Genomic DNA, 12,988 nt, shown 5'->3' with positions numbered 1-12,988 from the left:
CCTCTCCCTGTGTAACAGTTTTGCAATTGCCTCTGCGTAGCCCACTCTGGAGCCCCCAGTCCAGAACCAGTATACACAGGGGAACCTCCTCCCCACAGTTATGTTGGGAAAATCAGCAGTCAGCTTGGCTCAGGTTCTGGTTTGAGGCTATGTCCGGGTCTTACTCCGCTCCCCCTCCACCCAGCCCCTAAGCTTTGCACACATTTAAATCCATACGGCAGCTGGAAGCTGCTTTGTTTGGCCTCACTTGATGAGCAGGGAGGGAATCTCTGCCCCTTAGACCCTGATTCCAAGCCCTTGGTGGACCACTTTTAATTCTTAACTTGAGAAGCTGAACTTCCGGTTCTTTCTCCTTGTTTCCAGATCTGCAGGGCAGTGGCTTTAGGCCTTCTCACCACTTTGCATTTATCATCTTTTTATTGTCTAGGGAGATATTTGTGTTTGAGTATAGTATAGACCTTCTAGATGTTCTCTTTTTGTGTTCTATTTTGTGTTTGTACTTGGAAGAGCTCATGAACTTAGAGTGCCATCTTGGCCAGAAGTTGGGAGAATTACTATCTATTGCCTGTCCTTCCCTTCCTTTTGCATTTTGTACCATTTTAGTCCCTTCAGACTACTATAACAAATTACCGTAGACTGAGTGGCTTGTAAAAACATAGACATTTATTTCCGACAGTTCTGGAGGCTGGGGAGTCTAAGATCAAGGAACTGGCAGATTCGGTGTCTGGGGAGGGCCTGTTTTCTCACATCTATAACATCTTCTCACTATAACTTCACATGGTGGAAGGGGTGAGGGGGTCTCTGGGTCCTCTTGTAAGGGAGCTAGTCTCATTCATCAGGGCTCTGTCCTCATGACCTAATCACCTCCCAAAGGCCCCTCCTCCTAACACCATCAACTTGGGAGTCAGGATTTCAATGTATGAGTTTGGGCCGGGGGGTGGGGGGGAGTCATAAACATTCAGTCCATTGCATATACCATTATTTTAAAAATTAATTTTAAGAAACCTGCTATCTCGACTTTTTCATGAGCACAAAGTTACTTCATGATTGAGCTTTCTTGTATTCCAAGAAAAGTCCTCCATTATTTTTATTTATTTATTTTTTTTGAGACAGAGTCTCACTCTGTTGCCCGGGCTAGAGTGAGTGCCGTGGCGTCAGCCTAGCTCACAGCAACCTCAAACTCCTGGGCTCGAGTGATCCTCCTGCCTCAGCCTCCCGAGCAGCTGGGACTACAGGCATGCACCACCACCATGCCCTGCTAATTTTTTCTCTCTATATATATGTGTTTTTAGCTGTCTGTATAATTTCTTTTCTATTTTTAGTAGAGACGGGGTCTCGCTCTTGCTCAGGCTGGTCTCGAACTCCTGAGCTCAAACAATCCGCTGCCTCAGCCTCCCAGAGTGCTAGGATTACAGGCGTGAGCCACCGCGCCCGGCCTATTTTTGGAAGAGAGAATTATTCAGAGGACAGACTGAGTTCATGGTCTGCCATGAATATTACAGAGCCAGACTAATCTATGCAGAGTTCGCTGGTCTGTGGACTGGCCGTGAACAAGGCTATTATTAATGCAAAATTGGATCACTGCTTTAAGTAAGTCAGCATTTCTGAACCTCTATGTAGGATACGGTTTTTTTGTATGAAGGAAAGAGGGGCTTTTGGCTACTGCTTCTGTGAAAATGAATCTGGGGCCAGGGGCCTACTTTTTTCTCCCTTGATCTCGTCCCTAACACTCTTGTGTCTGTGTATGAATAAGACAGTGTGGGTAGCCAGCTGCACTGAAATCCTGAAAAGTCCTGACCATTTAAGAGGACCTAAAATCGAATCTGATCATCTTTCCTCTTTCGTGTGCTTATCAATTACAGGTCACTTGACTGGTGGACAACAGAGAAGTGCAATATGATTAATGGAACGGACGGAGATTCTTTTCACCCGTTAATAACCAAAGATGAAGTCCTGTATGTCTTCCCATCTGATTTTTGCAGGTAAGAGCTTTAAAAATAGGTTGTTTTTTTTTTTAAAAAAAATAAGGTCTTTGACTGCAGGACCACCGAAAGGGGAGGGAACATATGCAATGCCCTGATTGTGCGTGGATAGTTATGCTGTATCGGTGATGAATGCAGGTGGCATGTGGAGACACAGTGTTGTGTTGTGGTTCACAGCACGGACTCCAGAGCCTGACTGTGTTGGTTTGGATCTTGGTTCCACCACTTACATCTGTGTGACCTTGGGCAAGATATTTAACCACTGGGTGCCTCACTTTCCTGATTTGTAAAACAAAGTTAGAAATAGTTACCTACCTCAGGTGTTGTTAGGAGGACAAATGAGTTACAGTCAGTAACATGCTTAGCGTAGGGCCTATCACACAGTAAACAATATGAAGCGCTGGCTCTTAGCTATTGGGATGTACTCTGTCAAGCATGAATTGACCTAGTCTTCTTGCAGTCTTCTTGCACTCAACAGGTACTCTCTACACAGAAGATAAATAAATGGCGCTGTCGTCCATATTTCAGAGTCTATAGGTATTTGCTTAGTTTTAACCTTCCCACTGATCTCGTCTACTCTCCCTGGCCCTGTGATCTCCCTTCCCCTCCTGCCTTCCTGCCTTCCCTGTCTCTGCAGGTGAACATGGCGCCGTCTCCTCTGTGTGAAGGAGGCATCCTCCCCTCCACCCTGGCTCCCATCTCCCATCGTGCCACTGCTCTGCTCCCACCCTGTGCCCTCAAACTGCTCGGAAGAGTGGCCGCCTCATGCAGCCCCCCTCTCCTCTCCCTCCCACCCCGCAGGCTTTCTGGGAAACTTCTCCTCACAGGCAGAGGTGACCTAGCAGCATTGGACGCTGTTGATCCATTACGCTCACACTTCACGTTGCTGTTCCTCCAGTGTCTCGTGTCTCACAAAACTGCCCCACTTACCCGGTCAACTGTGCCAGAGTCATTGGCGACACTGTCAGTGGCCCTCCTCTCTTACCCTCATTCAGTCACCAAGTCCTCTCAATCTGTCCTCAGAAATAGCATTTGAATTCACCCCCAACCCTCTCTCCCTGCTGCTGGGCCATGGTTTAGACCCTATCCGTCCATCAGATGGAATATCATAGTCACCTTCTAGCCTACTGCCCTGCTCAGTAGATATGTGCAAATATCTGGCGATATTTGAAGGAAGAGAAAATGGATTTGAGTGCAATGAGTGAAACGTGGGAACCGAGAAGGGCTGCAGGAAATTTTTAAAAGATTTGGCACAGAGGAAACACATTCTGATCTGGTATAACCACTTTGGAGAGCCATTTGGTAGTATTTGATAAACCCAAAGACATGCAGACTTCATAATTCTGCAGTTCTCTCCTAGGTAGGTTACTGGGTTGGAGAACTCTTGTGTATACGTGCAAGGGAGACATGTATGCAGAAATGTTCACTGCAACATTGTCATAGTGAAAAATTGGAAGCAATCTAAATACCTATGAAAAGGAGAATGTAAATAAATTTTGGTAGAAAATGCCCTATATGATGGAGTGTCATATAGGATTGAAAATAAAGGAAACAGCCAGGTACATTAATATAATAAATCTTAAAAATATAATATTGAATGAAGATGCAAATTACAGAAAGGCGATATGGTATACTGTTGAAACAACATTTAATAATAGCAAACAGTGCCACATATTGTTGACGAATATGCACATGTGTAAAAGAATACAGACGTGCATGGAAATGATAAACTCCAAATTCAGGATAGTCTTTCCTCAGGGGAGGCCGAGAAGGAATGGAATTAATTAAGAGCATTATATAGAGAGCTTCAGTTGTATCCTTAATATATTTTTTATCTATCTAAGTGGTGAGTACAAGTGTACTTGTCATAGTTTTTTTTTTTTTAATCTTTCTGTTTGCCTAAAATATTTCATTAAAAAATGCTGTAGGGGTGGGACATGCAGTGGAAGGCAACTCCCATGTTATTCACAAACTTTTGAGAGATGTATCAACACCTCTGGTTCAGAGATGAAAAAGTGAAGCCCAGAAAGGTATCCTGTCAGCTTTCAAATGAAGGATCAGTGACGACAGCGTGGCAGTGCTTTGTCTGTTAGTCACGTGCTCTGCAAATGTGAGGGGTCGTATCATATGGGACCATGTTTGAAACTCAGTAAGGACTCAAGGCACAATTACTTTGAACTCCGTTGAAATAAATGACTGGGCAAAATATGGAAACTGATTATTTTTATTTGGGGAAGTGGATATCAAAATATGTGTTCTGATCAAATATGTGTCAAATATGCTAACTTACTGGAGCCCACACTGACCTTTTTTTTTTTTTTTTTTAATGAACCTGACATTGTGAACACACCACATTGACTTTTTATTGACTTTTTATTCTTACATCCCGACAGGTCAGTGTATATAACTTTCAGTGACTTTGAGAGTGTACACGGACTGCCTGCCTTTCGATATAAAGTACCTGCAGAAATATTAGCCAACACCTCAGACAATGCTGGCTTCTGCATACCTGAAGGAAACTGCCTGGGCTCAGGAGTTTTGAATGTCAGCATCTGCAAGAATGGTAAGAACTCAGAGAGGGGACATGACTATGGTTGTCTAGAATGAAGAAGGACTGGAGTTACAATAAAGAATATGTTGTCAGCCCAACAGAAAGAATGATTCTGATGTTTCAAGAATAATGTTTCTGAGCTGGGTACAGTGGTATATGCCTGTTCCCAGATACTTCTGACTGAGGCAGGAGGATCACTTGAGCCCAGGAGTTCCAGGTGCTATGAGTGCACCTGTGGATAGCCATTGCACTCAGTCTGGACAGCATAGCAAGACCCCATCTCTAAAAAAAAAAAAAGGAAAAAAAAGAATAATGTTTTATAATATGATTATTGAATGGTTAAAAAAAATAATTATTGGCTTTTCTGTGATCCTTCTTATTTCTAGAATGCCATGTTTGGTTTTTTTTCTGTGCAATAATTTAAAAATCTTAATAGTGTAATAACAGCTCATGTTTACTGAGCCCTTAATATGTGCCAGTCACTGTTCTAAGTGCTTTGCATATTTACATGTAGCTAATGCATGTAAAGCATTAACTGATTTCATGTTCAAAACAATGCGGAAAGTGGACAACTTAGTTTTTAAGAAAGTCCCCATCTTGGCAAAGATTCTCAATGATTTTGAAACAGTTAGTTTTAAGCCCTGACCACAAATTTCCCAGTGTTTCTTAATGTCTAAACTACTCTGCTTCTTTCCATGAGTGAGGCAGAATTATCAGTGGTACCACTGACAAAAGCATTTTCTTCATCTTGAAGACTAGTTTTAACAGTGACGTGTTACTGAATTACTCACAGTGGCCTTACGAGACATTCAGTGGCCTCTTTTCATAATTGTGGAAATTAGGGCTCAGAGAGGGGACATGATTTTAACAAAACCCTTATCTCTGAGCAAATCTCTGCTAGAACTTAGGGTCTTCTCACATTTGTACTGTGATTCCCTTCTTGGGCTGTCATTCCTCTTTGAAGTTTCTCTTGAGAGATATCCCTGTTTGTAACCCCTCTCTCCTGAATAAAGGTATCCTTTCCTCTTCAATAAAATAATTTACTAACTTTTGTTCTCATGTCTAATTGGTTTTAAAATCTCCTTTTGGGATAAGTCTGAGGTGAGCAGTAAACCTCCCTATCCTTGTCTGACAGGGCAGTGGCCCACACACCTGGCCTTACATCAGAATTATCTGGAGAGTTATTAAAAATATATGTCCCGGGGCCCCACGCTGAACATACTAGGCCCCAGAATCTACACTTTTAACAAGCACTCCGGGCGATCTCCATAAAGATGGTGGCGAGGTATCTGGGGACCACCGTACATGGGAACAGGTACCCCTTGCCTGGAAATAAAGACCAAGGGTGAATGGGGTCAGGTTCCAGGTTTTGATCTCTCCTGTTGCTTTACTGGGTAAATGGCCCTTTAAGTGTCCCTGTCCTCGCAGCCCGTTGTGCATCTGGCTCAAGGCCCAAATATAGATGTCTTTTTCTTGCTGGTTTGTTAATATTCTGCTTCCTCAAGAAGCTGATGCGAGAATCAACAATAAGATTCTACTTTGTAACGTCAAACCTCTTGCTGCAATCCTTTTCCTCTTGCCTGTTACGTATTCCCAAATTTGGCCTGAAAAGTTAAATTCTCCAGGATTATCCTTAAGTGTTTTGAATTCTCCAGGGGAACATTTTGGAGAGTGGATGAGCGAATGTTCACTCAGCAGAGTCAGGCAGTTCTGGGTTTGAGTCCTATTCTGTTTGCTGGCAAACTGGCCATGTTGATAAAGAATGGTTTCAGACATCACTTTTCTCATCCGTAAAACGGGGGTGATTATAAGTTCTTGGAAGGTTATGTGTGAGGGTTAGAGAGAATGTATGTAAAAGAGTCAGGGCAGTGTCTGGCCCTTATTAAGCCCTCAATAGACTTTTTTTTTTTTTTTTTGAGACAGAGTCTCACTGTGCTGCCCAGGTTAGAGTGCCGTGGCATCAGCCTAGCTCACAGCAACCTCAAACTCCTGGGCTCAAGCAATCCTCCTGCCTCAGCCTCCTGAGTAGCTGGGACTACAGGCATGCGCCACCATGCCCGGCTAATTTTTTCTATATATATTTTTAGCTGTCCAAATCATTTCTTTCTATTTTTTAGTAGAGACGGGTCTTGCTCTTGCTCAGGCTGGTCTCGAACTCCTGACCTCAAGCGATCCTCCCAGAGTGCTAGGATTACAGGCGTGAGCCACTGTGCCCGGCCTCAATAGAGTTTTAAAAATACGTTTTAAAGGGTGCTGTAGGTCACAGAGAAGGAACTTTTGGTTTTGTGGCACCGTTAGCAGTAAGGAGCAAAGAACTTGTGCATGTGAGAGATGACGTGTACCTGGACCACGGCTGGTAGATAAATAAGCAAATTTAAATGACTTATTAATAAGCTCCTTTCTCCAAAAATATATTTCCCTGGCAGCAATTATTGGGTTCCTGTCTTCTTTTCAATAACCAGATCAAGTTTTCCTTTCATAACTTGTTTCCCTATTTGGTTCTTAAAATGAATAGGAAAGAAAAAAAATCAGAATCTTCAATGACATGGTTAGAGGCTGGGCATATAGCACAACCAGGCAAACTCTTAAAAAATTCTACGTAAACATATTCAGGAGAACAATGAGGTCCATCTTTGGTAAAACAAACAAACAAACAAAAAAACAGATGGTCCATTTGTTGGTAGAGAATTGTAGTTGAAACGAGTGCTTTGAGATGAGATATCCCTAATTCAGTTAGAATTCTGCCTTCGTAACCTGATGGCTAGATGTCCCTGGGTAAATTTCGTAACTTCTGTCAACCTTAGTTTCTTCAGCTACAAAATGAGGATGACAGTTCTAACTTCGGAGGGTTCCTGGGAACATTCATTCATTGTAATAATGTATATAAAGCACTTACACTTTATAGGTTTAGTAAATGTTTGTTAAAGAATAAATAATTTAGACAGGACTTCAACACACAACGTAGAATAATAGAATAATGTGGGACCAATAAGATGTCAGAAAATGAAGTATAAATCCTGAACTAGGAGGCATAGAGTGCTATTTTAGCTTGCCCTCTTCCCCCAACTTTGCTTAAGACAGCTTTTTTTTTTTCCCCTTTAGGAAGCAGGTTTGTGATCAGGAACTTTATATCCATCTTAGATTTTAAGAACAGCATCATTCATTTCTGTTTTCCTTAAAATGCAGGTGCACCCATTATTATGTCTTTCCCGCACTTTTACCAAGCAGATGAGAGGTTTGTTTCTGCCATAGAAGGCATGCATCCAAATAAGGAAGATCACGAGACATTTGTGGACATTAATCCCGTGAGTACACACTGATTCCTGGTAAAAAAAAAAAAAAAAAGAGCATGTGTTTTATTCCGTTGATACAGTGTTCACTAGTTTAGTCCTGAGCATTTTTGAAAAACATAGTATCTTCCTTTCATATATGTAAAAGTGGGGGAAACTCAGTTCAGTGCCGGTTCAGGCACCTCTGTAATTTCAAGGCTGGATTCTGTGGATATGATAGAAATACCAGCAAACCTGCTTTAACCAAAAAGCAAGAGCGAAAATTCAGTCATTGGAAACAACCGACATTGGACCCATGTAACCTGGGCAATCTTCTATTAGCTAATTTTAGACCCGAACATATATACATTTCTCTCATTGGGGCACAGATCAGTTAGGTTGAAGATGTCTCTTTGCTTACTCGCTACCAGAAATATTTTGGTTGAAATTTAAATGTGTATATTAGCTTCTGTCACTTTTGGCAAACCTCTTTCTGCAGGTACTTTTGAGAGTTTATTATATTGTTAATTTAAAAAGTATCAGTTATACATACACTTTAATCTTGTATTCATAGAGGAGAAAACTGAGAACCATGCTAAAAGGATGTGAATATTATTTCACAATGTGAGAGCCTCTCAATGTAGAAACTAAATGAACAGTCGGATATCTTCATTTTTGAGACTTTGAACGCTATAAAGAAAAGCAAGAACATTCTTTTGGCACAGAATTTTATGGGCCCTTCACTCTTTGCTATATGCACTGCATTTGTACCTTTGGTGAATAAGATCAGGTTTGGTTTTCTCCCTTTTCTCTCTTAGCCATCGATCGATCAGTTCCCTTTCATCAGCCAAACTGTTAGCAGTGCTTGTCACCAAGGGATGATCACAGTCCTATAACCTGAGTGGGGCGCCACTCTCTGGCAGTGACCACCATCCAGCCCTCTGGGCAACCATCTGGGTTGTCCAGACCTGAGGGCCACCTGTCGAGTCCCCCTCCCACTGGAGTCCTTCTAGTCCACTATTCAAAATGGCGGCACCTGGGAGCTTATTAGAAATGCCTGGTTTCAGGCCACCCCAGACCTACCGAATCAGAGTCTGCATTTTAACAGGACTCCCAAGGACTCACATCCGTATTAAAGTTTGAGAGGCCCTGGTCTACCAGACACCTAATGCAGTCAATAGTTCTTATTCTATTGTGGGAATCAGTTTTCCCTTGTCCCACTGTGTCTGTCAAACGTGGTAATGGCCACCCTGTGCATCAGAAGTACACAGAAATGGTGCTGTGTTCCTAACGGGTACAATGCACACTATCTGGGGGATGGGCACACTTTTATAACTTTGACTCAAACGGTACAAAAGCAATTTATGTAACCAAAACATTTGTACCCCCATAATATTCTGAAATTAAAAAATTGATTAATTAATTTTTTTGAAAAAAGAAATGCTGTATTTGAGAGGAAGCTCTTCTGCCTCACCCCTCCTGGGCTCACTTTCATTAGCAACAAAAGTAATGAAAAAAAAAAAAAATAAACAAAATAAAATGAATGCAGTTTTTTACCTCAAAAAAAAAAATGGTGTATTGAAAAAATGTTTGCAGTTTAATAAATCCTAATGTTTTCTTTTCACTTTTCTGGTTTGCAGTTGACTGGAATGATCCTAAAAGCAGCCAAGAGGTTCCAAATCAACATTTATGTCAAAAAATTAGATGACTTTGTGTAAGTTTTGCTTCTTTCTACAGAGGCAGAGAATGATTTTGCTACATTGCCCTTCTGATGGGATTGACGTTGGGAGTACAGACCCCTCCTGATTCTGCTCATCCCTGTCCCTCCAGGGATAGGACCTGATCAACATTTCCATGGGTGCCTTGGTCTCGGAATTTATGGTTTATTTAATCAAACTGTTACTAGGGTGGGGAATCTGTGGCCTCAAGGCTACATGTGGCCCTCCAGATCCCCAAGTGTGGCCCCTCAGTCAAAGATCAAAGATCCAGAAGGCCACATGTGGCCCCAAGGCCACAGGATTCCCCACCTATCTAAGCACTCTATATACGTTCACTTATAACCTTATATTATCCCCATTTTACAGATGAGGAAACAGAGGCACAGAGAGTTTAAGTAACTTGCTGGAACTTACACAGCTAGTAAGGCTGTGTGGCCTCAGAGTCAGCTTTTATCCTCTCCACTGTGCTGTTCCCTCACCCACTGTGACTCTGGTTCCCATCCTGCTGCCCCCACCTGGGGCCAGCCACACCTCTCATTTGGACAGTTAGAACAGTCTCTTGGGTCCAGCCTTTCCTCCCGAAACTCCATCTATAAACTACTACTTAGTTAGGACTTTGAAGTGTAATCTCCTGCTCAAACTTTTCAATGGAATTTTTTAAATAGGAGAAAATGCTTATGATACAATGGTGAATGAAAGAACAGGATGCAAAACTACACATATAATATTTTATATCTATCTAGAAAACTTGGTTTGTTTCCCCCATTGAATCTGTCAGATTTAATGCCACATGTCATGGATCTTTAAGAAGCAAATGTAGTTTGTAAGAGTGCGTTTTGTCACCCGTGTTTGTGTTTCTGAGGCCGTATAATTCAGTAGTTAAGAGCTAGAACCCTAGAATCAAAACGGAATTACAATCCTGGCCCCACCACTTACTTGTGGCGATCCTGGGCAGATTAACTAGCCTCTTCGAGCCATAATTTTCTCATCTGTAAACCCGGGACAGTAATACCCACTGCACGTGACTGCTGTAAGAATTGAATGAGATAATGTCTCCAAAACACCCAGCACAGAGCTGGCACGTGGTGAGCACTCAGTTGGCTCTTGTTGCAAAGATGATACTTCAGTGGCCTATTTACAAAGCGCTCCGGGGAGTGGCGCCATTGTTCTGCCAGGTGGGATCTTCTCTGTGATGATTCTAGGGACAACAGTAATCATTCTGATGAATCTGCTTTCAGTATCTTGTATTTTGATAAAAACACCACATAAACATGCAGCGCTTGGAATTGCTAGACTGACAGACTGGAATCTAACTTCTGATTTATATGTGTTTGCAAAGATAACTAAGAAAGCAGTAAATTCTAGGTAATTTAATGAAATAAGTGTTCTGTAATTTTCGTATAAACTTGTCTCTCCAGGCAAGTGTGCCATCATGAGGATGTCTATAAGATAATCACATCCTTTGTTTTTGCAGTGAGACGGGAGACATTAGAACTATGGTTTTCCCAGTGATGTATCTTAATGAGGTAAGTCCTGAGAGAGAGCCGTAGGTATGTTTTTAGCTGTTCAACTTGGCACACCTCCATTATGATGTCTACTATTGCAGCTATGTGTAATTTGAGATATGAAAAATGAGGGAAAGATGATTTTTTTACACCCATTTGTCCTCAAAATTTCTTTTAAATGTTTATATGAACCTGCAAACCTGCCTGTATCTGAGAGTTGATTTGGAAACATGACAGAAATTTTCCTTCTTGAGAACATTATTTGGGCAAAACTCCCTTCTGGGGGGCTGCTAATGTAAGAAACAAAACATAAGGTAAAATGAAGCATTGTCAGACACTACTGAAGCAGGGTAGACAGCTAACACCAAGATAGATGTCCAGTTAAACTTTTCTTTGTCTCCTTCTTTGAAATCCTGCCAGTTTAAGACACCTGTGATAAATTCTTTTCTAAGTCACATATCACATTAACTGTTGTTCTGTAGCCTCAATTTCCCCCCTCTTCCACCCAGTTTTGAGGGGGAAAAATGCAAAAAAAAAAAAAAAAAAAAACTAAAAAAAGGTTTTTCTCCTTTAGTAAATTCTCCATTGGCAGACTTGTGTTATTAACAGCAGCAGTTTTTTAAAAAGTTTTTATTATGTTCCTCTGTTCCCTAAAAATACTTGCTTTTGTAAATTTAGTAACAGAGATTAAGAAAAGGATAAATTAAAATCACTATTGTTACCGAAAGTTCAGCACTTGTCCCCAAGGCCGCATCAGAAGAACGAGGACAAGTGGTTTGAGGAGAAGGAAAGAGAAGGTTGTTAATTTGCCGGCAAAGAGGAGGTTCTGGCTCCCATCTCAAAGTACCAGTGTCCTGCTTCTGAGCAGAAGTACAGAGGTTTTAAAAGTTCTGATCAATCCCATCTTTGGCTAAGACAATCTCATGACCTCTGCTTGGATTCATTCTATCTTCAGTTAAAACAATCTTGTGACCTCCTACCGGATTAATCTCATTTTCGGCTAAGGTGATCTTGTGACCTTTGCCTGGATTCATCCCATCTTCAGCTAAAATGATCTCCTGACCTCCGCCCAGACAATTCCCTTGAGCCATCTCCTGTGGCACAAAGAACAAAAGACATTCCCCTGCCCTCCTGACCACTGGCCTGAAGAGGGGATGCAGGTCCTAGTTCTGCAAAAGGAGTGGGGGATGTTTTAAAGAGACAGAAAACATTTTTACCGCTTTTTTCAAGCCATTTCTTCCATTACACTATTCACAAAATCTACACCAGCCTTACATACTGTTTCTAATTTATTTTATTTTATTCAATGTGTTGTAACAATAACTTAAAAAGCAATTTAATGGTTTACATTTTGTAAAACATGCTATTTATAGGACTCTTGGAAATTTTTTAAAAATCTATTTAAAAATTAAATCACTGATAAGCCTCTCAGAAACAGGTATGGTGGACATCTTCAGATGTTTTCTCCTGGTATTTTCTGATCTTTATTACATAGTTAAATCATACCATAGATACTTTTATGTCTTTTTTCCTTCATTTAGCATTATAGTGGTAGCCACACTGATAAACTTTTGAAGGGCTTCTGATTACAGTTCTAAGATGAGGCTTTTATAGATTCATAGGAAAAATTCAGGAAGTATTTACCAATTTATAGGACCTATTTGAGATTGCTCCTAGATCATCATTGTTACTGTTCGTGAGGAGAGGCATGAAAGTAAGACTTGGAAAACGCAAAAGGGCCATTTTCACCAGTGTATGTTCATAGAAGTGGCATATTTGAAGTCCCCTCAACCTCCAACTTTTGCTTTGCTTTTTTGTTAAAGAGTAGATTGGGAGGCCGAGGCAGGAGGATTGTTTGAGCTCAGGAGTTCAAGACCAGCCTGAGCAAGAGCAAGACCCTGTCTCTACTAAAAAAATAGAAAGAAATTAGCTGGACAATTAAAAATATATAGAGAAAAAATTA

At 41.2% G+C, this 12,988-nt stretch overlaps 1 protein-coding gene across 1 annotated transcript in view; it reads left to right on the top strand.

Annotated features, from left to right (window-relative positions):
- SCARB2 (scavenger receptor class B member 2) overlaps positions 1-12,988 on the top strand; it is a 44,252-nt gene that overhangs the window by 27,626 nt on the left and 3,638 nt on the right. Inside the window, exons 6-10 of the mRNA XM_045532858.1 lie at positions 1,863-1,982; positions 4,376-4,545; positions 7,720-7,838; positions 9,443-9,516; positions 10,995-11,046. Coding sequence (XP_045388814.1) covers positions 1,863-1,982; positions 4,376-4,545; positions 7,720-7,838; positions 9,443-9,516; positions 10,995-11,046 — 535 coding nt within the window. The remainder of the gene's footprint in view (positions 1-1,862; positions 1,983-4,375; positions 4,546-7,719; positions 7,839-9,442; positions 9,517-10,994; positions 11,047-12,988) is intronic.

The sequence above is a fragment of the Lemur catta genome, chromosome 19 (assembly GCF_020740605.2).
Source record: "Lemur catta isolate mLemCat1 chromosome 19, mLemCat1.pri, whole genome shotgun sequence".
Classification (NCBI taxonomy): domain Eukaryota; kingdom Metazoa; phylum Chordata; class Mammalia; order Primates; family Lemuridae; genus Lemur; species Lemur catta.
This window is presented reverse-complemented; position numbering and strand designations above follow the sequence as displayed.